This window comes from Mustela putorius, unplaced genomic scaffold (assembly GCF_011764305.1).
Source record: "Mustela putorius furo isolate JIRA1106 unplaced genomic scaffold, ASM1176430v1.1 tig00000083_pilon_pilon_pilon, whole genome shotgun sequence".
Taxonomy (NCBI): Eukaryota; Metazoa; Chordata; class Mammalia; order Carnivora; family Mustelidae; genus Mustela; species Mustela putorius.
This window is the reverse complement of record NW_025421273.1, coordinates 21,817,171-21,843,760: the sequence shown is the minus strand read 5'-3', so window position 1 is coordinate 21,843,760 and position 26,590 is coordinate 21,817,171. Positions and strand designations below refer to the sequence as shown.

At 40.1% G+C, this 26,590-nt stretch overlaps 2 protein-coding genes and 1 long non-coding RNA gene across 11 annotated transcripts in view; 1 reads left to right on the top strand and 2 right to left on the bottom strand.

The window, feature by feature from the left end:
• The window catches only part of CC2D2A (coiled-coil and C2 domain containing 2A), a 135,657-nt gene extending 134,480 nt beyond the window's left edge, over window positions 1–1,177 (bottom strand). For 3 of the 4 annotated variants that reach the window (XM_004773377.3, XM_045075767.1, XM_004773378.3), the window contains exon 1: window positions 988–1,176. The gene's annotated coding sequence lies outside the window, so the exon portion shown is untranslated. Of the gene's footprint in view, window positions 1–987 lie in introns of all 4 variants that reach the window. The other variant, XR_006605492.1, reaches the window with a different exon arrangement.
• Window positions 723–25,315, top strand: LOC123390901. Of its 4 annotated transcripts, none has more exons than XR_006605499.1 (4): window positions 723–972; window positions 20,501–22,852; window positions 23,315–24,292; window positions 24,659–25,315. It is a non-coding gene; the product is annotated as an uncharacterized LOC123390901 (long non-coding RNA). The 4 variants fall into 4 exon arrangements; XR_006605497.1 differs by having other exon boundaries at window positions 724–972; window positions 20,501–20,605; window positions 21,034–24,292; XR_006605496.1 differs by having other exon boundaries at window positions 728–972; window positions 20,501–20,605; window positions 22,752–24,292.
• Window positions 20,458–26,590, bottom strand: part of C1QTNF7 (C1q and TNF related 7) — an 80,658-nt gene continuing 74,525 nt past the window's right edge. For all 3 annotated transcript variants that reach the window (XM_004773380.3, XM_013046273.2, XM_045075793.1), the window contains one exon: window positions 20,458–24,093. In XM_004773380.3, the coding sequence (XP_004773437.1) occupies window positions 23,462–24,093 (632 nt within the window). In that variant the 3' untranslated portion in view covers window positions 20,458–23,461. The remainder of the gene's footprint in view (window positions 24,094–26,590) is intronic.

Sequence of the window (26,590 nt, the reverse complement as noted above, 5' to 3'; positions counted from 1 at the left end):
AGCTTGACATAACACGTATTACCCTGGAAGGGTATGTTTAAATGCCACACTTGAGCTACGCTCTATGGCCTATGCCCCATGCATTTATGTGATGAACTAAGGGCTCCCAGGCCCTCCCTGGGAGTAGTTCATTGTGCTTCAAGCATGTTCAACTCTTTTATAAATATCTGATGGCCCTTACCCCATCTGTTTATAGGTCTGTCTTCCAAGTAAATTCTGAGCTTCTGACCCAGTCTAATGCATTTCTATACATTCTGAACTATAGCACTTTGCCTGTGCATTGTTCATGCTCGATAAATATTGGCAAGAACAACTCTTTAAATGCACTCTAGGAGACAGACATAGAGAGATAGTTCATTCTGGAGCTGAATTTGTCTGCAGAAGAGGTTATATGAAAATCCAGTAACAGACACATCTTTCCCATGAGACCATTAGCTTTCCACAGCCCCTTTCTACAAAGAAGGCAAACTAGCAGTATAAATAACAGCTAGCAGATTTCCTTGTGGTTTTTTGGAGTGGTGATCCCCCTTCCCTTTGCCTGTAATGGCTCTTTCTCTGCCTAATGACAAGCAAAATGAAGTTTGCAATAATTAGAACTTTGCCCCTAGAATCACTTTGAACTGAAAGACTCAGAAATGCAACAGGCAGCAAATGTTTCCGGGAGACCAGAATGCAACAGGACGGCATGAAAATCCCAGGACGGAAGCAGAGCGACCATCTGGGAGGAATTCCACCCAGGGGCAGGGATGAGCCAGACTTCCATTTCCTGCAAACCAGGCACCAGACAGCCGCTCGAATCAAAGCAGCCCGAGGAATGCTCTATGATTCAATTCCAGAAAGTAAAACATAAATCACAGTGATGAGAACCCCTACGCTTACAATTCATTACATCCGTTCAGGGTGCCGAGGGGAGAGGCTGAACTCCAAGCCCCATCCCTGGAGGCAGGACACCATTGCCGCAGCCCTCTCCCGGTAAGAAGGGATTACCTTAAGGAACTTTACAAAGCACTTTGCAGATTCCGTTTTCTGGGGTGAAAGGGAAAGTGGAGAGACGAGTGCTACTGTTGAATCTTCTAAAAGAATCCAAAGGGAAAGGCTGGATGTTGGGGCGGACCTGGGGCTGCTCCCTGGGAGGCTGCAGCCATCTGGGAGACAAAACACCCGCTTAGCAACACGTTCCTAAGGGAGGTCACTGGGTGGCTTTTCTTTTTTTTTTTTCTTTTAAAGAGACAGGTTGCTTCCAGTAGTGGAGTATAAACATACTGGGTGAATAGAGGAGCACAGCTGGCAGAGGAAGGACAGTCAGCTTGGGGTGGCTGATAAGAAACTAAGAAAAGCTTTAGAAGCCATGCCGTCCGTCCTGTCATCAGGGTCACTGGGCATTTCTGGTGAAAGAAGGCGATGCTCAGAGTCAGGCGGTTTAGGATCATGCAAGGTCACACAGTTACAGGGCTGTGTGTCTGGCTTGCTTATCTGCAGAAAGGTTTTGTAGCAGTGCTGCCGGGCACCAGTGAGTGTGGCACGGGAGTGTTTTCCAGTTAAATGTGGAGGCTGAATGTACTGGGTTAATCTTTGCTTATTCTTGGAATCCCACTGAAATTGCTGAAAGAGGATATAAATAGTATGGCTCAAAAAAGCAAAGGTAATGGGGAAAGAGGCAAAGCAGATGGAAGACTAATGGAATGATAGACCCAGGAAACCCACACCCCAAGCTCTCTAATGTGTGTGTGTAAGTGCACCCATGTGTGTATCTGTGTGTGTATGTGTGAGTGTATTCATGTGTCTTTGTCTGTGTGTCTGTGTATGGAGGGGGAGGAGGCAAGGAGGCATAAGAATATGGCAATGAGCCAATCCATTCTACAGGATTCCGGAGAGGATTTGGCTCAGTGGTGTGATGGGTGGAATTGGGTCCCTCCAAAAAAAGATACATTGGAGTCCTAACCCCAAAGCCTCAGAACGTGACCTTATTTGGAGAGAGGATCTTGACAGAGGCAATTGATTTAAAAAGAGGTCAGTAGGGTGGACTGTGATCCAATCTGTGTTCTTATAAAAAGGGAAAATTTGGGGACAGAGACACATGCACATGGGGAAGATGATGTGAAGATCCAGGGAGAACAGCATTTATAAGCCAAGGAAGGCCTGAAGCCATCAGAAGCTGGGAGAGGGGCCTAGAATAGATTCTACCTCATAGCCCTCAGAGGGAACAAATCCTGCCAATTCCTGATTTCCTTCTTATATTATATTATATTTTACTGTATTTTTTTAACATCTTTTTTCTTTTTTAAATTTTTTTTTTATTTTTTATAAACATATAATATATTTTTTCCCCCAGGGGTACAGGTCTGTGAATCGCCCGGTTTACACCCTTCACAGCACTCACCATAGCACATACCCTTCCCAATGTCCATAATCCCACCCCCTTCTCCCAACCCCCCTCCCCCCAGCAACCCTCAGTTTGTTTTCTGAGATTAAGAGTCTTGTTTCCATGATTGTGAGACAACACATTTCTCACCACGTATATGGCACTTTGTTATGACCTCCCCAGGAAATGAATATAGTCAGATAACAAGGCAAGTGGGGGCTGAAAATGCAAGAAGATGTGAAAGGCTGTATGTATATGGAGGGACTAGATCCTCAGGACCCTCCCTTACCCTGGCAGCCCGAGAGATATGCCCATCCTCCCTACTCTCCCTTTTTGTACCACCCCACCCCCTCCCCCAAGGAGACTAGAGGCTTGGAGGCTACTTCTCTAGGAAAGTTGAGGCAAAGCCACTCTGGTCTCAAGTTCCCAGGTACAGCAGAGGGGGGGGGTGTGCCTCAGGGCTGAAAACTGGGTAGGAAATGGAGAGGTGTGCCGGGCTCTTTCCTTCTCATAGAACTGAAGGAACCAGACATACACCTTTGCCTCTCCCTGTCCCTCCTTCACCAGCACCAAACTGGAAAACATGGAAAATTATTTTCTGAAGAAACAGAATGGTCACAAAGAAAAGAATCCAGATGTTGACATTTTGGGGCCTTCCAATGAAAAACTATCATATTGCTCTTACAAAAAAGCATTACAGAGAAAATGAGGGGACCTCAGGTTAAGATATTCCACATTAAAAAAAAAAGATATGTTTATTTATTTTAGGGAGAAAGTGTGTGAGTGAGAGGAGAAGCAGAGGGAGAGGGGGAGGGGAAGCTGACTCCTTGTTGAGCACATAGCCCCAAGCAGGGCTTGACATGGGGCTCTATCTCACAACCCTGAGATCATGACCTGTGCCGAAAACAAGAGTCAGATGTCCAACCCACTGATCCACCCAGGTACTTTAAGAAATTCCACATTTGTAGTTATAGATAGACATAACTGAGAAAATGAAAAGGTAGGATTTATCAAAGAACTAATACAAGAAAAACTCTCAGAGGTAAGAGAATATGTCTTTAGATTAAAGTAGAATATTTGGGTACTTGGGTGGCTCGGTTGGTGGAGCATCTGACTCTTGGTCTCAGGTCTTGATTTCAGGGTCATAAGTTCAAGCCCTGTGTTGGGCATGGGTCCTATTTGAAAGAAACAAAAAATAAAATAAAATAAAATAAAATAAAATAAACTATTTGTTAACTAGGGCTCATACAAGGAGACAACACCAAAATCAGTCTCAGTTTATGCTTTGCTTCTGGTGGGAAAAATATTCTCCAGAGAACTCACAACCATTGGTTTATACTAGGCTGGTTTGTCTTATTTATGCTTCTGATACTATTTAGGAATCCCCAAAGTGACAAATTTTAAAGGTGGTCTTGGGCTACTGAGTCCCTGTGGGGGTGTGGGCAAGAACATATACAAAACTTTCCTGGAGGATTACACCTTCAAGTAGTTAGTTCAGAACAGTCATGGATAAACCTTGCTGAAGATGAGTTCACAATTCAGAATTAGCCAACACAGCAGGAAATAATCAAGAATCCACAATGAGAGGCATAATTAGATATACAAGAACTAATGATAATCAAATAATCAGATGGAGAATATTTGAAAACAATGATCATAAAAGAACTTAAAGGAAGGCTTTGAAAATATGAAAGAAGAGTGAGAGATAAGATCAGATGAGGCAAATGTAAGAAAGAATCAGCTAGAGCTTTTAGAAATGATTAACAAAGTCAGATTTTATTTATTTATTTATTTGAGACAGAGAGAGAGAGAGAGAGAGAGAGAGAGAAAGAGAGAGAGTCAGCAGGAGGAGGAACGGAGTGGGAAGGAGGGGAAAGTATCTCAAGCAGCTTCCACACTGAACATGGAACCCACCTCGGGGCTCGATCTCATCATGACCTGAGCCGCAACCACATCAGATACTTAACCAACAGAGCCACCCAGGTATTCTAGTCATGATTTTTTTTTTTTAAAAGATGAGTCAAATTCCCTGTGACAGAACTGGGAAGAGAAGTCATGATGTAAAAGAGAGATTTAGAAAGTTGAAATGTAAAGTGAGAGAGGGGGGAAAAAGAGTGAATGGAGGACACGGAGGAGCTCTGAGGAGGAGAGCCTCAGGAGAAGAGCAGGGAGGGTGGAGGTGAGTGCTGGATCTGAAGTGAGGGGTCTTGGTCAACTTCCTTAACTCTCCCAGGTTTCAGTTTCCTCATCTGTAAAATGAGGTTAATAGTTGCAACTGCTTCAGAGGATTATTTTGAGAATCATGAAGTTAATATTTGTCAAGTTCTGGTGTACAGTAAATGCTGTAAGTCTTGTTAAATGCAAAAATAGAAATGCAGGTGGTGGTGTTTTAGTTCAGCCTGCTTTAACATAATACTGTTAGCTCTATGCTCTAACATCATACTGAAGGCTGGGAAGCCCAAGATCAAGGCACCAGTGCATCAGTCTCTGGTGAGAGCTCTATTCCTGGCTTGTAGATGGGCACCTTCTTGGTATGTCTTCACAATGGCCTTTCCTTGGTGTGTTCAGATGGAGTCAGCAAACACTCATCCTCCTCTTCTTTTTTTTTCTTTTAAAGATTTTATTATTTATTTGAGAGAGAGCATGAGGGCGGGGAGGTCGGCAGGAGAAGCAGACTTCCTGCTGAGCAGGGAGCCCAATGTGGGACTCCATTCTAGGACTCCAGGATCATGACCTGAGCCGAAGATGGTTGCTTAACAAACTGAGCCACCCAGGCACCCTCTCTTCCTCTTCTTATAAGACCACTGATCCTATTGGGTTAGGACTCCACTCATCTGACCCCATTTAACCTTAATGACCTCTTCAAATCCCTGTCTCCAAAAAAAGTCACATTGAGGGTTAGGGCATCTACATGTGAGTTTTGGTGGGGAGGACACAGTTCAGTCTAAAGCAGATGTTTTTTGTATGAGATTACCTATTTGAAGAGATCAACTGTCAGAAGAGAGAGGATCTATTCACCACCCTTGTGCTAATTAACCTTCTGATAATGTCTTCGCTGATATTTTAACATTTAGCTAAATGAAACCAGTTCCTAAGAATTACATATGCCAGAATGTTCTGAAATTATTAAAAAGCATAATTCAAAAACATTTTTTAACAAAATTTCTTATGCAAGCAAAATAAATGAATCTAGCAGATTTGTCTTAAATAAAAATGCAAAAATCTCATTCTTTTAGGTTAAGTGTTCTGAGCTGGTTAGAGTTTTTAATCAAAGACAAGTGTTGAATCATATCATAAGCTTTTATTCTTGCATCTTTTGAGATAATCAAATATGATTTTTCTTCTTTCATTTTTTAATGTGGTGAATTACATTAACAGGCTTTTGAATGCCAAACTTTTCTTGCATTTCTGGGATATACTAAACTTGGTCAAGATAATTAAAAAATTAATTCTTGGGGCGCCTGGGTGGCTCAGTTGGTTAAGCGACTGCCTTTGGCTCAGGTCACGATCCTGGAGTTCAGGGATCAAGTCCAGCATCAGGATCCCAGCTCCATGGGGAGTCTGCTTCTCCCTCTGACCTCTTCCCCTCTCATGCTCTCTCTCACTCTCTCTCAAATAAATAAATAAAATATTAAAAAAATTAATTCTTGAATTTAGTTACCAATATTTGGATTGTTGTTTTGCCTTTGTGTTCGTCAGTGAAATTGTGCAATTGTTTCTCTTTTCTTGTATTGTCCTTGTTTTGTTTTAGTATAAAGGATATTTGAATCTCAAAAAAAGCAGACTAATCTCTCTGTCCTTCTGTCTTTCTATCCCTCTGCCTTTCTGTGTTTGTCTTTGTATCTGTTTTTCTCTGTCACACACACACACACACACACACACACACACGATCTGTTCTGTAAACTTGTCTATAAAACCATTTGGATCTGGAGAACTTTTTATTGTATTAAAATACATATAACATAACATTTGTTGCTTTAGTTATTTGCCCAGTTATACTCGGACATACTTCACATATAAAGTTGCATTAGCTATAGGTGTGCAACATAATGATTTGGTATTTGTATATACTGCAAAGTGATTGCCACAATAAGTCCAATTAACACCCACCACCTTACATAGTTACATTTTTTCTTGCAATGAGAACTTTTAAGATATACTTTCTTAGTAATTTTCAAATGTATTTTAGCCATTTTTAAGTGTATAATTCAGAGGCATTAGTTATATTCACAGCATTGAGCAACTGTCACTACTATCTCTTTCCAAAACTTTTTCTCCACCCCAAAATAGAAACTCTGTACCCATTAAACAATAACTCTATATTTCTCCTTCTGATAATCTAATCCAGCCCCTGGCAACCTCCAATCTCTACTCTCTGTCTTTATAAATTTGCCTATGCTAGTTATTTCATATAAATGGAATCTTACAACAATTGTCCTATTGTGTTTGCCTTAAGTCACTTACCATAATGTTTTCAAGGTTTATCCATGTTGTAGCAGGTGTCAGCACATCATTTCTTTTTGAAGCTGAATAATAACCCATTGTATAGATATACAGCATTTAACTTATGCATTTATCTGCTGATGGACACTTGGCTTGTTTCTACCATCCATTTAGTATGCATAGTGTTTCAGTGAGCAGTCATATACAAGTGTCTTTCCGAGTCTGTTTTCAATTCATTCGGATAGACCCTAATGAGTAGAATTGTTGAGTCACATGGTAATTTTTTATTAACTTTTTAAAGAACTGCCACTGTCTTCCACAGTGGCTGAGCCATTTTATGGTCTATCAGTCATGCACAGTTTCTGCACATCCTTGCCAACACTTGTTATTTTCCACTTTTTTGATGACAGTCATTCTAGTAGGTATGAAGTGGTATCATACTGTGGTTTTAATTCACATTTCCTTATGAGTAGTGATGTTGAGCTCTGTAATTTATTGAGTTGGTTGGTTAGTCATATATCCTCTTTGGAGAATAAAGGATTTGCGGTCAGTAGGGGGTGGTTGTAGCTCAATTTGTGACCCATGATTGTATTTCTTTGATGCGTATAAGCCCATTCAAGTTTTAAATTTCTTCTTCTTTCAGTTTTAGTATTGTACATTTTTAGGGGATTGTTCCTTTCTTTGTTTTTAAATTAATCAGCATGAGGATTTTCAAAATATTCTTTATTATTTTTAAGCTCTACCATATAAAGTAGTATATATAACTACATATAGTATATATAACAACATAAAAAATGTAGTTACATCTTTTTTTATAACTTCAAGTAGTAAAATCTCATGCTTTATGTTGGTTATGCCTTTGTAGTTGTTTTAAAACAAAACCTCTGAGTTTTTTGATGTTTCTCTCATTGAGAATTGGGAGTTTATTTTCCTTCCCTTTGTATCTGAGTAGACTTATAATCTCATTGACAGTCATATATTGTGCAAATGATGCTGACTTGCTGGTTGATATCTGGGACTGAGTCACAAAAGATGCTGTAGTTTCTATGTTGTTTGCTAACTTTAATGCTCAGAGTCTTGAGTTGCTGGTTGATATCTGGGGCTGAGTCACAAAAGATGCTGTGGTTTCTATGTTGTTTGCCAGAACTTTAATGCTGTAAAAGTTTGACCACTGTGAAGCCAGCACACCATGAGGGAACCAGGCAACATGGAAAGGCCAGGTGCACACACTCAGTTTGGCAGTTCTGGTCATTGAGTCATCCTGACCAAGGCACAGACATGTGTATTAGAAGCCTTTGGATGTTTCCAGCTCCTAGATGTTGAGTCACCTCTAGGGGGGGGTTTGACTTTTCTCAACTGAGGCATCAGATATCGTGGAGTAGAGACTAGTGAATAAGCTGTGCTCTGTTCAAATTGCTGAATTTCAGAATCTATGTGCATAATAAAATGATCTTTTAAAGTCGCTGTATTTTGGGGCCATTTGTTACACAGCAATAGTAACTTAGCAGTCACATTTTTAGATGGGTGAAGATATGAATGAATGAACAAATGAAATATTGTCATTATTTATTTACTTTTTTACATAGGACCCTGAAGCATATAAGTTTTACCTGTATACCTAAGAAAAAATAGGTAAATATATTCAATGCCTTAAAGGATATGCTACTAAAGCATGGTGCATTGGAATCCTCTTTGGAAGATTAGAACATTACAATAAACGTGGAAAAATCATAGAACTGAGATGAGACTATCATGCTATATTCTTTTTGGAAGAAGGTTGCCATGGCCCATTATTTAGGTCAGTAAATAGTTAAAATATGGTTTTCACACCCAAACGGGTGAAACACAAGTTCAGTTTTAGACAAATGTGTCACTCACACTCAGTTCTTGGAATTTTATAATATTTTTGATTGTAGCTGATACTTTCTCCATGAAAGAAAAATATGTCACAAGGGAAAACACATCACTAAAATGAAGCTCAGCCTGGAAGGTAAAGAATCACCTCTGAATCATAAATGATATAAAACCATGCTTTTCAACATTTGATCCATATTTTCCAATTGACTGAATTACTTACATCTCCCCTGAAATACAACTTGAACTCCAGCAAATTTGAACCTCTTGTTTCTACAGTTAGTGGAGAGAAACACTTATTGATTTAGATATATTGGTTTGTAGTCTATTTTTATTTTATAGATATTAAAGCATTTAATTTTCTTCCTCCAAGGCTATGATTTTCAACTTGTTTTGAATTGCAATGACTTTCTCCTCATTTCTTCTTTTCAAAATATTCTCCCTTCCTAAGAGAGTTGTCTGAGCTATTGAGAATAAAATGCTATAAGATTCATTTTATTTAGAGTTTCATGTCATAACTTGAAATAATTGGATACGCTCTTACATATCAGAGAAAACTGCTGCTCTTAATACAAATCGTGAATTCTTCTATTTTTTCTTGTCAAAAAGGTTATTTCCCCCCAATTTTTATATTTTCTCTCTCTCCAGCTACTTTCCTTAAAAGTATCTCACTGCTATGACCTGCTTCACCAGCTTAGGATATAAATATCATCTGATATAAATATCATGCTTCCGTTTTCTAATTAGTTGCTTGAAAATGTTCTTGCCTTTATCAGCAGGACATGCAGTGTGTCCCCCTTGAAGTCTCAATTTCACTTAGAATTGTTCATAAATCTTGAAGGGCTTACTCCATTCAAGGGGCAGTCCTGCATCCAAATGCCAGTGGAGGGAGAACAGAGGAGGCTGGTTCATTACTGCAGTAAATGACCCCAAGAAGGCAGAACATTTTTGCTTTCAGATACACTGATGTATCTGATGGTCCAAATATTCACAACAGATTTCTCACATTTAAGATTTCATGGTTGTACTTTTTAGTTTATACCACGGCTTTTCAACCAGTGGTGATTTTGTCCTGACAGGAGACATTTGGCAAAGTTTGAGGACCGTTTTGGTTGTCACAATTTATGAAACCTCTTAGTGGCAACTAGTGTGTAGAGGCCAGGGATGCCGCTAAACATTCTTTCAACATACAGGATGGCCCTCCACCCCTCACCACACACAAAAAACTGGTCCCAAATGTCAGAAGCACCCAGATTGAGAAATCCTGGTTTCTCCAGTATGGTTTATACCAATGCAATCTGCTACTGTTCCCTGCATCTGGAGAGGTTTCAGACCTCACTCACAAGCTATGCCTACGCCAGCAACTACACTCCTTCCTCCACTCCCCCCAGTCACCTGAGTTTTTATATGAAATTTGGTCTCCAGTCCACAGTCCCCACACCCCTTTTCCTCATGTTGAATTGCCCTCCAGGGCTGCAAGTATCTCTTCTGACTGGTCAACACAATTAGGACCATCCAAGTTCACCAGAGAGGTCTTAATATTGTTGAAATTCAGCAGGAAAGAGTCCAGCATCTAAATCCTTTTTGTGTCAAGGAGGTTCCTTAGACATTTCGCAAATTTGTTCAGTGTTGTCAAGGACGGAAGGGGCATTTAGAAAGGACATCAACCATCATGTCATAGAAAATCCTGTTGTATCCCGATTTCCTAAGGCGATAAGTGTCCTTTGTCTTACATTTGTATAATCAAGAATTGTTGCTCAGATGACCCTTCATCAAAACAAGATCTTATCCAAGGAGACCTTCCGGGCTCACTAGACAAAAGAAGTTGCTGACAATATCTCAATTAAAAATATGCTCTACTTCACTGGGCATGGATCCATCTATTTTTCTCATGTTCTGTGATGCCTTAAATTGTAATGTATTTCCTTCAAATGCACCAAAAGCTAATTATGCTTGGGAAACAGACTGTTTGCTAGGCTTAATATAAGAAAAACCTTTTTACTAACTGTAGGTCAAGAATTTTTTTTTTTTTTCTGTCTGCAGCCATAGCTGCCTGTACAGACATCTGTGCTTTGTCCCTTGATGCAGAATTCTTGAGGACCTGGTAGGGGGAGGATTTGGGTTCTTACATTGGTATAGATGATACATTGATATAACAAGTACCCAGGAACATCTATACTCACTTCCTCATTTCTGTCAAATTGGGAAGCTATGTTTCTAACATTCTCAAATGGACCAGGGTATAAATAGAATTTTCTTGGACTTGTCTCTGATTTCAATCACTGTTGATGCTTTGAGAAATTCATGGCAGATTCCAAATAACTGTCTAGCAAAAGATTTCTGGAGTAAGAGCCATCTGTAAATTGGTAGCTGCCTGTGTTCTCACTATTTAAGAGATGGAATTTGGATCACAGGGCAAAGGAATGCTTGCCACTAAGCACCATTCTGCTCTCTTGGACTTGGACTCTGAGGCGTTTTGATGTACTTGAGGAATTTCTCAGGGCAGTAGGGACAGATGGACACTGCCCTGTGATGTCTAACAGGGCAGGACAGGGAAGCAACCCAACAGGAGCCTGGGCAACCTCATGAGGGTGACCTGTGAGCCCCAATTGCCATCATATCTGATTACAAGCCTTTAGTAACTCTGTTATAATTCCCCTATCTTGTGGGGGAGATTTGAAAAAATCTCTTACTTGTTCCAACATAGTCTTTTAGTGCTGTGGGGAATTATGGAAACGTTTTATATCCGTGCTTGGGAGAGAAGGGTAGGGAGAGGAAGAAGAATTTTAGGAGCCAGAATGTTGGTATCAGGAGAGATTGCTAAAATCCTCAAAAGGTAAGTAAATTTCAGGAACCATAATTGGGAGAGGGAGACATGAATTTTGTCACTTACTGTGTGGAGATTATGACGCTTTACTACCTATTGGGTTATTTTACCATAGGATCTTGAGGTTTACTCACATGTTTTTTGAGGTACAAATATATGCTAACATCCTTCAGGACTGTCACCTAACTCCCATCTCCACTAACACTGGAGAAAGGTTTGCCATCACTAATAAGTCTTCCATATTTCTTTACCTTCTCAGAGCTTACTGCTAGCATAATGGTTGACACATTATTTTGTCTTTCCCACTGGGTTTTCACTACTCAGGGCAATTCCTGGAACATAATAGACACTCAATATATGTTGAATGTTTGAAGAAACATATGAAAGAAAGTTTTCATTGGGTCATTATTTGAGGACAAAAACTCAGTATGACTGAAGGTCTGAAAAGCACAATCTTCTCTTGAATCAGCTGTGTGGACTCAAGAGCCAGTAAGGCTGCTTCTGTGAAATTCAGGAAGACCATCATTGGTACTTAAGGGTCCTTGGGGTAAGTGGTTGGGATAGTAGCTTTTAATGTAAGACAGAACTCCTGGCCTCAAATTTTGGATCTGTCACTTGCCAACAGGATAAAAAGGCAAGTAGTTTTTGGGTTTAGTTGATTTACAATTTCAAGTTAAAATGTGTCTGTCCATCTGTCCATCCATCTGATGGTCATTAACCTACTTGCCATGTGGCAGGCCTGGAGAGAAGAACCAGATATTCAAAGATTAGGAAAAAGTCCTTACCTTCTAGCTGTTTTTACCATCTCCTAGAAGGGGTGTCTGGAACTAAAGTGTTGTCACTGTCACTCTATTTGTCAAGGGCAGCACCTGTGGGAGAGTAGCTTTGAAAGGTATGCTAGGTGGGGGAAGAGATGAAACCCAATGAAAGACAGACCTTGGCTCCAGTCCCGTCTTAGGGACCACTGACATGTTCTTCATCTTTTATGGATCTCTAATTCCTCTTCTATAACATGAGGTGGGCAGAGAAAGATGATCTTCAAGGTCCCCTCCACGCTCATACCTGGGTTTGTAAAATCTTAGAACATTTGTTCCTGAGCAGAGTAGTTATTATTGTTGGCCACTAGAGGTCAGTACCTTAAAAAGCAAACTGGCCACATTCCATTCTGCCCTCAAAGTAAACCTTGAAGCAGAAGCAATATTATTATTTTCTTGAGGAAGTGGAGATGCAACATGGGGGCTTAAGTGGGTAGGAGAAGAATAAATGAAACAAGATGGGATTGGGAGGGAGACAAACCATAAGTGACTCTTACTCTCACAAAACAGACTGAGGGTTGCTGGGGGGAGGGGGGTTGGGAGAAGGGGGTGGGATTATGGACATTGGGGAGGGTATGTGCTATGGTGAGTGCTGTGAAGTGTGTAAACCTGGCGATTCACAGACCTGTACCCCTGGGGATAAAAGTATATTATATGTTTATAATATTATTATTTTCTTACTTTGTTTTGGGAAGGAAGAAATATTCCCAAAGAAACAGTTTTCCTTTTGACATATCGAACCTTGGCCTTGAGATCCTTAAACTCCTTTTGCTAAATTCTCACTGCAGAGTTTTCTAGCAATCTCAGTGTGAGAGATGGGATGAACAGAAGAAGATAGAGCACTAGTTATTGAAGGATTTGTGGTTTCTGTACAAACCTAAATGCACTGATATCTGTGTGATAGGATGAAAGAGTAATTGAAAATAATTCTTCTGTAGAGCAGGCTCCTCAGCTTGTCCAGTGTCCAAAGGGAAATAGGTTTTCAGATTAGCTCTTCTCTTAGATGTAGGATGGGAAGGCATCATTGTTTTCCTCTCCCTGAGTTTCTAGAACCCTGAGAAATAGGAACTTCTATTCATCTATTGGCTTGAAATTGCCAATGACTTATCTGTATCTTTCAATGGCTCCTCCCCATGGAGGGAGGGAGGAGAGGTATTTTCTGTGACGAGAGATGGCAAGAGTCTAGAATCCACTGGACTTTGCATCACTCTTGGGAGTAGGCTGTGTGCAAATGGCCACTTGCAGGTGTGACCCTTGTGGGGATTTATGAACTTGACTTGAGGTGAGACAGACCTTGGTCCTTGCTGAGGCTGAAAGGGAAAGTTTCTCATCTGCAGGACAAATAGTCCCCAATGTCTAGACCTAGAGACAACCATTGGGAAGTTTGTTTCATCCTCATATCCAAATTGTATCCTATGATTTCTATCAGTAGAAAAACCAACATTTTGGTTCATTTGCATCTTCTGAGAATATCTGTCAGTTGATTCAGCACTGTCACAGAGGAGTGATATTGAGCAGAAGCTCAAGTCCTGTCAGTGTCCTCACAACACATACTACTGTTGTCTTATTCATGACATGGCCGCTGTGGGATTTAAGGAAGAATAGGGCTCAGGGTTGTCCTTGAGGACATAAGACTGGGAAAGAAGACAAATACAGCCCTCTTCCATTCATCATCACTTTATACATCTGAAAACAAACTGGCATGAGTATAAGAACAAATAATAGAAGTCATTAAAGTTCAGCTGAGGATCATGTAGGAAAAAGATGATTCTCTCACGTGCCAGGCACTGTTTCCCTGTCCTTGATTGGCATTTATCTGCCCTTTCAGAGTTGACAAAGTGCTATAGCAGGGGATGTCAGTACCTTTCCTATATTCCTCTCATATTCTCCCCATAGTCCTTGGGTCTTAACCAATTCAGGGTGTTCTTGTGGATTTCCAAGTGTCTTAACTGCATCTTTGTGCCTGAGGTCCTTTTCTAGAACCTTGGAAAGCCACTCTTCCGGAACACCAGTGCATGCCCAAAGTGCTGGGGAGTAGCCCTCAACCAACAGCTTTTGGGAGTTGATCTTTAAATGCTTCAGCTTCCTCCCTTTTGGAGTGAGCTCATTTTGGGGTATGTGTTTCATCCCATTTCCCCAAGCTTCCCTTGGGGACAAGTCTCAGGCAGCTACTGTAGCAGTTTCTTAGTAATACACACATTACTTTCCCCTGCTTCCTCATCTCCCTTCTGGTGTTTCCTGCACCTCTCAAATGAGCTACTTACATTCAGATTTTTGCCTCAGGTTCTGTTTTGGGGGGAAACCAGACAAAACAGTCACTTTTCACATACATGATCATATTTGGTCCTTGAAAATACCCTGTGAAGTTATGGACTAGACATCATGATAGCCAACACACCCTTTTGAAGAGAAAACAACAACAACCCGCCAACTCCCCAACACCCCTGCTGATGAGCTTCGCCCAGGCAACCACATTTTATGCCAGGTATTTACAGTTCTAGCTGACAGAACCAATGGATCCTAACTGAACTAACAGCCAGTACCTAGACTGGCCATTTGGCTGACAGGGACCAGCTAAGATTGAGACCCTCAATCTGGGGCAAGCAGGAGAGAATCAGGCAGATTGAACTATTGGAGATGAAACAAAAAAGAAGTCATGAACTAGGATGATACTACGAGAGGCGAGGAGAGGTTGGGATTGTGAGAAAGCAGCATTCATAAGGTAGAGAATATATATATATACATATACACATACACATATATATGTAAACGTATATATATGAAGCCAGTGAGTCATATGAGAAGCCCATGGTGCAGAAATAAGTGAAAAGATGAAGAGAAACGGAGTCAAAGTCATTGCTGAAGGTGGGAGTCAGGACCTGCCATGTTCCTCCACTGAGGTTCTTAAGAACAGTTGGAGCCATCCAGCTCCCATATGGTCCGATGAAAGCAGGACTCCTGTGTCTATTACTCCTGGTCTGGATTTGAAAAAGCTCTACTTCGATAAAGATGGTTGCAGTGTTTTACATTTAATCAAGGGTATGAAACTTGGCATGATCTAGCTTTTCAGAGTTGAGTTGGAATTCCAAAGAATTCCAAACGTCAATTACAGCCAGAAAGGAAACCCAAGGCTCATTTATTTAATTTTGGGAAGACGAGAAGTTTCATCTCAAGGATAGATTCTTGTCAGTGCATGATGAATGATGGAGATTTGGTTGAGCAAGGTTCTGAGGCTGTCTATGGGCACAGTGGGATGGAATGTAGTGATCAATTGACAATGTGTGCCATGAGCTCAGAGAAAGAAAGGCAGCCTCGTATTTTCCACCAGGGATCTAATGTGGAAATAGACTTACTGGATCTAAATGACTTGTTAAAAGAGTTACACAAGGCTGGTTACTATAATTGCTGGGACTAGATCTTATATGTTCTGACTTTCCACCTAACTTTTCTTACGTCTTTCTGATTCAGTTTAATTTAGTTCTTTGAAGCTCTTTTGGGAAACTAAGAATTCCTTCTCATAAGAAAAGCTGCCTCTTATTATATGAAAAACTATATTCATAGCCTTTCTCAAGGTCACTTGGGTTCACAGTATGTCTTTGCAGATGAATTCTAGAGGAGTAGAGTTGCCAGATTCAGCAAATAAAAATACAAGGCTCTCAGTGAAATACTTGGGACATCTTTACATCTTTACATGTAATGATTTGTTGTGCTACCTGAAATTCAAATTTGATTGGACATCCTGAATTTAATCAGAATTTTAAGCCCAAGAGAAATCAAGTGCGTAGGACTGTGTATGTGTGTGCGTGTGTCTTGGTATATTGATGAATATATGTTCTGGAGCCTGACAATCTCACCTACCAACTATATAATTATTTTTTCCAATAGTCTGACCCACTGGAATGGTTCAGGCAGCTGCACTTTAATTTCAGTTGTGAATATAGTCAGACCTGGGTGTTTTCAGTAGAAGATCCTTACAACTCCCTTTCATTATTTCAGAGTAATTTCAAGAACAACAGAGATGTACTGCGGTGCCAAGAATGTTATCTGAAGCTGTGGTAGGGATAGATTATAAAGACTTCGCCTTTTCCTGCTGTTCATTTCAGCCAAGACAGCATCTCATGAGCAATCTGGTAAAAGATAATGTGCGAATATTTAAGTAACCCCTTTGAGTTTATGATTTTTCTACTTCCAGTGCTTTCAGATAATTTCTTGGAATTCTGATTAGATTGGGCAAGGTTTTATTTCAATAAATTCTGCCACCTTCATGATGGCACTGGAGTGAAGCCATGGACGTGGTCTTCTTCATATTGTTGCTCATAAATGTCTTTGACATCCGACAGATGCATCGATTCGGAATGACTTCATACTGTGGCTAATCCATTGGGTTTATAGCTCCGGACTAATAAAAACTCAATAAAATGATGTCAATCCAGGACTCATTTCCTTCCCTGTTCAAGTTAGGATGGGATAATTAAAAATATATATATATATATAAGCTAGGATTATTCTGGCTTGTTCTTGCTTTAAAGAATCCTCTGGAATAGATATCCAGGTATGTCACCAGAAAACTCAAGGGATGATGTCGTTTCACATTAACTTACAATTTTAGTTTTCTCTCTCTCTCTCTCTCTTTCTCTTCTTAGACTTTTCTCTGCAATCTTTTGGGAGCATAATAGTGTACAACTAACCTGACTATCCAAGAGCTTATATAAAAACATTTTATATAATATAAGTAAAATATATTTATTATAAAAATGAAAATAAAGATCAAAAGGGTGGAAATTAAAAAGTCCACATGAATCACTTATTTTCATCCAGCTTTTTCTAGACACATATGCAATCACACCTTAAAAGTGGAATAATTATGGAAATACTTTTCAGTTATCTGCTTAGCTCTGTTTGTATTCTAAGAAGATCTTATGGTGTCAATGCATTTTCCTTCTCACCACTTTTTATGACACTCCATATATCCTATTGGATGAATGTATCACAGTTCATTTAACCAATATTCTATTATCACTAGGCTATTTCTTAGTTTTCCATGTTATAACTTTTCTGCAAGGCTTTCTCTGTAATTAAATCTTTGCACATATTGGTAATTGTTTCCTGACATACATTCTCAGAAATTGGAGGCTTTGTAATTTTTGTGTCTTAGAACACAAAAGAAATATTTTGGCCATAGCAAGAGGCAACTGGGATGAGGGCATAGTTTCTCTCTTCTTTTCATGTGCTTTTGAGGATAGGGAACTCTGCAACTACGGGATCCTTTGAAAAGGAAAAAAAATAACCCCCTTGAAATAGTGACTAGCCAGGTGGCTGATGTCTGTCAAAAGAAAAGATCAGCTAGAAAATGACTGTTGGCAAACAGGTAGACTGTGAGGACTGAGCAGATTCTGTCGCCACGACCAGATTGTACAGAAATGGTTCTCAGCTGGGGACTGTTTTGCCCCTCAGGGAACATCTGGTAGTGTCTGTAGATATCACTGACTGCCATGACCAGAGGAGATGCTATTGCACCTACTGGGCAGAGGCCAGAAATGATACTAGGCCTAGGTGCATAAGACCACCCACGGAACAAAGAAGGATCTGGTTCACAAGGTCAGTATTGTTGAGGCTGAAAAAACTTGTGGTAGAACAAAAAGAAAAGGAATGCCAGTATATCTCTGGAAACCCTGGCATAGCATTTAGACACTTGTCATTGAAAATTTTATGTGTGTTTTAAATATTTTTCTCCAAAGGACTCTTCAGTTACCCAACGTATTTGGCTTGTCTTAGATTTGAGTACCAGCCACACTGAGGGACTCAGGAGGCCTGTGCACAGTATAGTCCTGCTTGCTCCTGGCTTCTGTTAGGATTAATCTGGGCAGGAGTGTGTGTGTGTGTGTGTGTGTGTGTGTGTGTGCGAGCGCATGTGTGTGTGTCTCCTAACTATAGAGACTGTCTTGTGAGGAAGGCGGAGAGGAATTCAGGCTGTCTGATTTGTCTCAGCATGATGATAAACATGGTGATGTAAAAGATTGACTGAGTTCTTGGCAGAACTAAACCAGACATAAAGACTCAACACCTGTCCCAGGGCTAGTCTTTGTTTTTAAGGGAGACAGCTTTATCTCCCTAGAGTTCGCAGAGTTGCCTGGTCCAGCCACACTGCATGTTTCAATAATGCAGCAGCCAGTCCTGATTGTGATGGGCTTAGCTGAAATAGGAGGAAATGATGTTTATAAGGATCAAAAGAAGAGGATGGAAGAATTGGGCACTTTTCCCACAGTACAATAATTCATCTGTGAAACACATGCAAAAATTGAGGCTAAAAACAACTTGGCACCAATCAATTCATCACGTTTTTTATTGAATACATATTAAGGCTGCCTTTGTGTACAGCCCTTGAATATAAAGATGTATTGGATAGATAGCCAAATGTAGTAACATATGGGCAGTGCAGGAGCACCTGGGTGACTCAGTCACTTAAACCTCTGATTTGATTTCAGCTCTGGTCATGATTTCAGGGTTTTGGGATAGACCCCCATGTCAGGCTCTGCACTCAGTGTGGTGTCTGCTTGAGATTCTCTCCCTCCCTCTCTGCCCCTCTCTTCACTTGTGCTAGTTCTCTGTTTTTGTCTCTCAAATAAATAAATAAATAAATAAATAAATAAATAAATGAAATCTTGGGGAGGAAAAATATATGGGCAGTGACATTATGCACAACTATGGAATGAGTATGTAATAAGAGAAGGACCCAACATGATGATTAAGAGTGGACTCTGGTGCTCTTTGTGACCCTGGGTCCTTGTGACCCTATTTAGGTAAATTTTTCTTATCTTTTCTGGCTCTTAGTTTCTTCATCTGTAAAATAGAGAGAATAATTGCTGTGAAGACCAAGTGAGCTAATCCACGTAAAACATTTGAAATAGTGCCAAGTGTTCACTACAGCTATCATAATTCTGTATTAGTTCACAGATCATAAAGAAAATGTGTGGGGTCACCTATGATTCCTCTTGGGCACAGCAAAGAAGGAGTATTAGAGAAAAGGAAGTAATTCCCTAGCTGAGTCTTAAAGGTGAGCAAGGCAGGCAGACAAGACAGCAATAGCATGATGAGCAAACAAAACAGTGTATGCAAAGGGTCTGAGGCACACAGGAACAAGGCATCCTGGAACTATAGTTATCTTGCATTCACTTGGATTATAGATTTCTTGTGGTGACTTTCGGCAATGTGACTACGAAAGCAAGCAGAGGCTGGATCCCAAAGGGCCTAATGTGCCTTGCTAAAGGGTGTTAATATTAGGTAGGATGTCTTTTGGTAATGGTTGAATATCCCCCTCAGAAAGACTTGGTAAAAATGGCATGAATAGTAACTGTAACTGAAAAGTCCAAGGGAAGCCTGGTTATAGGCATGTCTAATGTTTGAATGGATACTCTCTTTATCTCTGTCCTTACTCCTCCTGTGTGTGGCTCCATTTCGAATGGAATTATGCTCTGTGATGGTAGAATAGCTCGAAGAGTCTCACAGGCTCAAGTCCAATGGGAAAGAATGAGATTCTCTTCTAGAGAAGTCCTAGTAAAGTCTCAGTCTCTAATTGAGTCACCTCAATCAATTATATTGGTGAGTGCAATGCTATGCTCTGATTGTTCAGGTCAGTGATCTACATAGTATCGGAGTCAATTCCATTTAGAAGCTCAACGACTTAGCATGTAAAGGAGGGTGGTCCTTCAGAAGGAAATCAGGTATGAATACCAGAAAAAGGATATGGAATGAATACCAGATAGCAAAGTCTCCAAAAGTTCCTGGCCCCTTTCATACTGCAGGGCCATTGTTGGCCTTTAAGCTGTGGATTGACATGATCATAACTGTAGTTGGAGAGAATGGATTGGAGGGTTGTGGCTGGAGGCAGAGGGTCACTTAGAAAGTTTTTACTTATCTGGGGAAATAAAGATGAGTGTATGAATGAAACCTTGACATTGGGGATGGAAAGATGTGTATGTGTAAGAGATGGAAACATTAAGGAATTTATACTGAATAAAATTCAGTGGGAAGGTGAAGAACAACATCAACAATGTCCGTTAGGTTTGGCTTTGGTGACAGGTGGGGTATGGATGTTGTTTGTTGGAAGTGGAGGCTACAGAAGGTGAGAGAGAAGAAGGTATCAGACAACACGTTAGTCAATTTCTGAAATATTTTTATGTCCATGATCTATTTTCACAGACTGGCACAGAAGAAGTATATTCAGAGCTTATAGAACCTTCTTATCACTGCAAACAACATCATTCACAATGACGAATGACACGGGAATGCCCTATGCATGCACAGGTACAGGAAACACACATGTCCCGCAAGTGTGCTACACAGGCACACACATGTTTTGTGCTGTTCTCACTTTCTAAAAATTTGTTTTGCCCTTTTATTCTCACCTGATTCTGACTAATGCATTCTTTCTGTGTTTTATCTGTCTTTGCAAGTGACTCTAAATCTTTTCTGGAACAAGATGTTATATAGTTAATAAATCTCTCTTAATACATATTCATTACAAGTCAGCCCTCACAAAGCATGATTGGAATGAGACTTATAATTCTCTTTTTTTAAAAACCAAAATCAGTCTTCCATTATTTTTTTACGCAAATACCCATAAATGTGGATAAATGCAATCTGTCATTTCTTTTTTAAGGAATAAAGATACCTATGTTTGCTTAAGGAGTTTATCCTTTATTACCAAAATAGTCTTTCCTTTCCCACTTTAGGTCTCTGGTCCCCATCACCAGCCCACCAGATATTTCAAAATAAAATTCATCTTTGGGCCTAGAGCCAGCTGAAGAAGCATGAGTTTAAAAAAGCTACTCAAAGTAGGCTTTGTAATGAAAGAAACATTTCAAAGATAAGTAAACAATGTCCACAAAATGAATGCATGGATGGAGAGCGATCAGAAAAAAAAATTAAATTACACAATAATTTTGTGGGTCATGATTTTCTATAATAAATCCTTCTTTTCCAGTTTCTCCAGCAAATCCCATGGTATTCAAAGGGCCCATATTTTCATGTTCTTCAGATGAGCTTCTGCTGTTGGCTGTTTTTTACACTCTGTAGCCTGGCCTTCCAGGTCCAGCTGTTACGTCATATTCCAAACCACCTTTGCTTTCTCTTCTCTACTTTCGTTGCTCTTGGCCTTCCAGATCTGTGTCCTGACTCTGGAGGAGAGCAAACAATGGGCAAAGCCTGGCATGCAGGAGAAGATGTTGGGAAGTAGGTCTGCCAATGGGAGAAGCAGGCATTGCCCTTATACATCGCTGCTTGGTCACTGTCAGTGTCATCTCTGATCACAGCAGCCCCCAGCTCTGGGACACAGAAGGACCCCAAGGTTCCTCATAACTGAGGTCCACATTTGTCAGGTTGACATTTGAGGCTCTTCTGGGTCTGTGTTTTTTCTATCATGCTTTTACCCCATTCTTCCTTCTCTCCCTACCTTGGCCCTTCTATGTCCCAGCTACCTCAGAAAGTGCAAGGGGCAGAGGAGATTTCCCAAGCCCTCTTCTCTCACCCACCAATTTGAGAGTAAACCTGTTCCTTTCAGCATTTCTTTCAGAGCATTTGTCTCTATGTCCAGTTTAGCACTTAGCATGTTTTAGCCTGCTCATTTCCAGAATTCTTGGTATTTTGTGTATGTGTGTATGTGTGTGCATGTCATTTCCTTCCTCATGTCCTTGGAAATTGGGTGGCAGGGGCTGGGCCGTGTTCACCTTGGTGTTCCTCCACCATCACAGAATCCTGTGGTGACTCACACAGAGGAAGCATAAAAAAACCTTATCAAATAAATGAGCCAAGAGAGAACACATGGAAGGAGAACAAAAGCCACCAAAAAGGAAGAGAGTAAGGGGGCGGCAGATGGGAGAGAATCCTGACTGGGATGGAATGGTGAAGAACTGCGCTGCAGTAGGGAACCAGATGCTCACCCCGAGAGACCACGGGACTGTGGGAGCTGTGAAGCTTGGAAGGGACAGTTACTTGTTCAGATGTCTGGCTTCTCTTCATCTTCCTCCCGTTCACCCCCATCAACACGTGATAAATCAGTGAACATATACTTCACTTTACTTGAATTCCATACCTTGGAGATCTCTGAGAAATAATGCCTCCTGACAATGTAAAGTAGTGCCCTCATTCTTGCACAAGCTAAGAGGAATAATAATTGTCTTGGGAAACTGTCAGGCTAAAGGATTTAGGAGAATGCTGATCTCAGTAACTTGTGTCTCTTCATTTACATTACTCCTCTTGGGCCCCCTCTATCTCTCAGATTTTTAACCCCTTTCCAATGGCAAATACCAGTGGTGTTATGAGGGTGAGATGGGGTGAATGCAGCTGCTGAATTCATGTTTTCTTTGTATTCCTCCCACCTCCTTAAACACACACAACTTAGAATGCTTAGCGTTTTTCCATGTGTAAAAGTTTCTTTGTCTCCCTTCTCCAGGACAGAGCAGCTCGCATGTGCATCCAGCTTCGAGTCAGTGTGTCAGGGCTCATCTCACTGAATTGTGACAGTATGCTCATCACACACCAGCCTGTATGAAGGTAGAGACTTTGTTTTAACTCACTATTAAATCTGACCCACCACCACTGTGTCTGGGTTACACAGGCCTACTAAAGAGTTGTTGAGCGAATACATACACGAGCGTGAAGGAACAAATAACAAAACAGAGGAAGTTTTCTCTTCACTTTAGCTTGCCAGAAATTACTCAGTATCTCTTACCTTTAGTTTTTGACTTTTGAGAATCGTTAAAGACTTCGTCTCGGGTGTTGATTCTCTTAAACAGCAAGCAAAAATACAATTCTATGAAGATTTAATGAGACAGCATCATTGCCAGCTGAGTTTATCACTCAGGGAGTTTAACAGAAAATTTGTTAACATTGTCTTTAATTTGTTTAAATATTTATGAACACTGCTTTCGAGGGGATTCTTATCTGGGGTTATTGTTTTATAGAATTCATTTTGGTGTGCTTTCAACCATTTGGTGGCTCATCTTACTTTAATAGATGCTGCTAGAATTCTCTGTAAGTGATTTGGAATCTGAGTGGGAGTCTCTTTGGATTTCATTTCTGCTTGCTCCACCTTCCAAAGGCCCAGATTAAATCAAAGTGTCTGCCATAAGGATCTTGGAACATTCAGGACATGAGTCCTAATCACAGCTCATCATCTTCAGATATGGAATCTAGATAATCTGTGTCAACATATAGGAGAAATCCGGAGAACAAGCTGTCTGCCCAACCTGGGTCTGAGAAGAGGCCGTTCTGGTCAGTGAAGAAGATCTCCAGCCACACTTCATCTTCTGGCTGCAGATAGATGACCGTGGACCCAGAAGCGACGTCATGGTTCCCTGTGTTGGCGTCGAATGTCTTTATCTTGTACTGCCCGTTGTGAACTAGCCCAATTGCCAGATGCTTATTTGCCAATGTGATATCATAAGAAAAGTAATAGATCCCTGGGAAGGCACAGATGAACTTCCCTGTGGCAGGGTTGTAGTGCTCTCCCTCATTGAAGAGGACCTTGTTAAATATAATTGGTAGCCTTTCTTCTGGGTAGCTGGTAGTGATGCCAACAGAAAAGGCAGATTTGAGCACAATGCTTCCGCATCTACAAACTCCAGGCAGCCCTGGGTCCCCTTGCTCTCCTCTGTCTCCCTTTGCTCCAGGAGGCCCAGCTGGACCTACTTCTCCTTTTTCTCCCGCTGGTCCCATGGGTCCTTTCTTCCCAGTCTCTCCTTGGTCCCCTTTCTCTCCAACAAGGCCCAGTGGTCCAGTCTTACCTCTCAAACCTTTAAAAAGAGTTTACAGTTTAGTTGATAGTTCCTCCATATATACAGTCACAAACAGCATGCCCCACAAAGTGCCAGGACACCCTAGATGTGTCTCTCCAATCAACTTTCAAGAGTACACTACTAAATACTAATGCATCTTTAAAAAAAATCACTGATGGATCAAAACGGAAATAGAAAATTTTCATCAGAATTTCAGGTTAGTTTTCCTCAGTACATAACAAATCATTTGAATGCTATTTTGATGATGAATCATCTGCAATGAAATCAGTCACATACAGTATTTGTCACTACAGGAGAAATTCAATGAGCATAATGATATTATTCCCCAGAGTGGGGTCATGGGGGCAGACAGAACCAGATGAATCCTTCAAGGCTATTTTGTCTTACGCCCCATTTCACTTCTATCAGTATTAATAATACAAGAATTAATGAAGATTAGATTAGCTCATATTTATTCAACATTTATGATGTACCAGGGACAGCACTTTATTCACAGACATTGTCTTCTTTAGGCCTTGCAACAACTTTATGGATTAAGAAATTATTATTGCTTCTCTTGCAGGTGGGGAGACTGAGCCACAGAGAAGTTAGTTTGCTCAAGAAAATGGGTAGTAAGTGATGGAGCTGTGACCTGAACTCACGCCTGCCTGACTCTGGAGCTTGAGCATCCCCCCGAGGCAGGTGCTGGAGTGTACATTGTAGAGTGCACCAGCACGTAGTGAGGGCTCTCAATATGCTATGATAACCAAACAACAGTGAGGGCCACCCCTATGTGGTAGTCCTTTTTTGGAGGAGAAAACTGAATCCCAGAGAGGGGAAGAAACTTGCTTCTGTAGCAAGGTTAAGACTGGAATCCGAGTCCTAGTGTAATGATGCTTCCCCTTCATCAAAGTGCCTCTTACCTTTGGGGCTGGAATCAAGAATCCTAAAGTCTGTTTGGCTTTGCAGCTAAATGGTTGTATCATTTTAGGCAAGTCCCTTAATTTCTCTGGGTCTCCTTATATATAGAAAAGACATAATATCTGTGAAAGGATTTCAACAAATTCAAAATCACCACAGTGAAATATTTTCTGTTTGTCTAAATCTTTATACCTACAGATCAACCACAGGCTAAATGCAGAGAAATTATGATCATTGGTTGAAACGGATAAGCAACATCTATTCAATTTTTAAACCATATATATAATATATGTAATGTATATTATATATTATAAAAATATATTACACATATGTTATATATATAATACATAATATGTATTATATTATATAAAATATTTAATTAAAATATTAATTCACAAAATATGAAATGTCATTTAATTTTTATGGTCAAATCCATTCTGTAAATAATGCTTGTATAATGATATACCCTCAAAAATATCCAAATTATTGGTAATTTATCATGGCTTCTGTAGTCAGGGAAAATATATTATTGGTATACTGTGTGGTTATCTACATACTCTTAACTTTTATTAAGCTAAACCTTTTTATCTTGATAGTGCTCTGGTATCATTTATTTTAATATTACATGTATATCAGTGCTTGAGCTTAATAATTTTTCAGTTATTTGGCAAATGTAGGAAGGAAATATTCTGAATAATGCAAATTTGGGGAGAATTAATGCTATACCCTTAAAACGTACAGTATTTTGTTTTAGTAATTTTGGAAAGAGGTTTTTTAACAATTTATGATGCACAGAAGAATCTAATAATGAAAGAAACCCTTTTTGGTGACTGGTATCAGTGTTATTACTGATCATAGAACTCTCCTCAAGTTCTAGGTGGCTTTTGTTGTGAAGTTGAAATTCCACTGGTCCCAGCCAGAGTATAGTCTGTGTTTATTTCTTGAAATAGTCTGAACTTTTGCTTCTTTTTGGTAGGAATAAGATATGAATACTATCTTACTGTTGAATTTATTTATGAATCGAGGATCACAACTTCTAAATTGTTATTTTTATTTTCAATAGGAGCTTAACTTCTGCTGTCTCCCTGAGTGGCCTTTGATATATTAATAAAAAACTTTTTGGTATCAACAACAATTTCAACTATTATGTACTCCAGTCCTCCTGCTTTTGTGACTTTGGGCAAGTCACTTCTTGTTTGTGTTTCCAATGCTCCATTTGTAATATGAAGAATTAGATTTAAGTCCAATCTCAGTGTTTGGATTTTCTATGGTTATTGAATTAGATAATCAGGGATTAGCTATAATAACTTGAAGTAATTCTTCCTGTTTGCATGAAGGATTTGCACTTGTGCTAAGGACCAATTAATGAATAATGGAATGAAGGGATACATCACTCTACCTTTTCCTATTCAGGCCTATGCTTGGGTAGAGAGGAGAATTAATGGAGTAGTTGTTAGTCTACGCTTAGGTACTGACACTTGGAGAAAGGAATTCTTAGTTCTCTAGGAAATGGGCTTAAGAAGATTTCTTCTTCAGTACTATTTCTTTCTCCCATCCGTCCATCCATCCATCCATCCATCCATCCACAGATTTA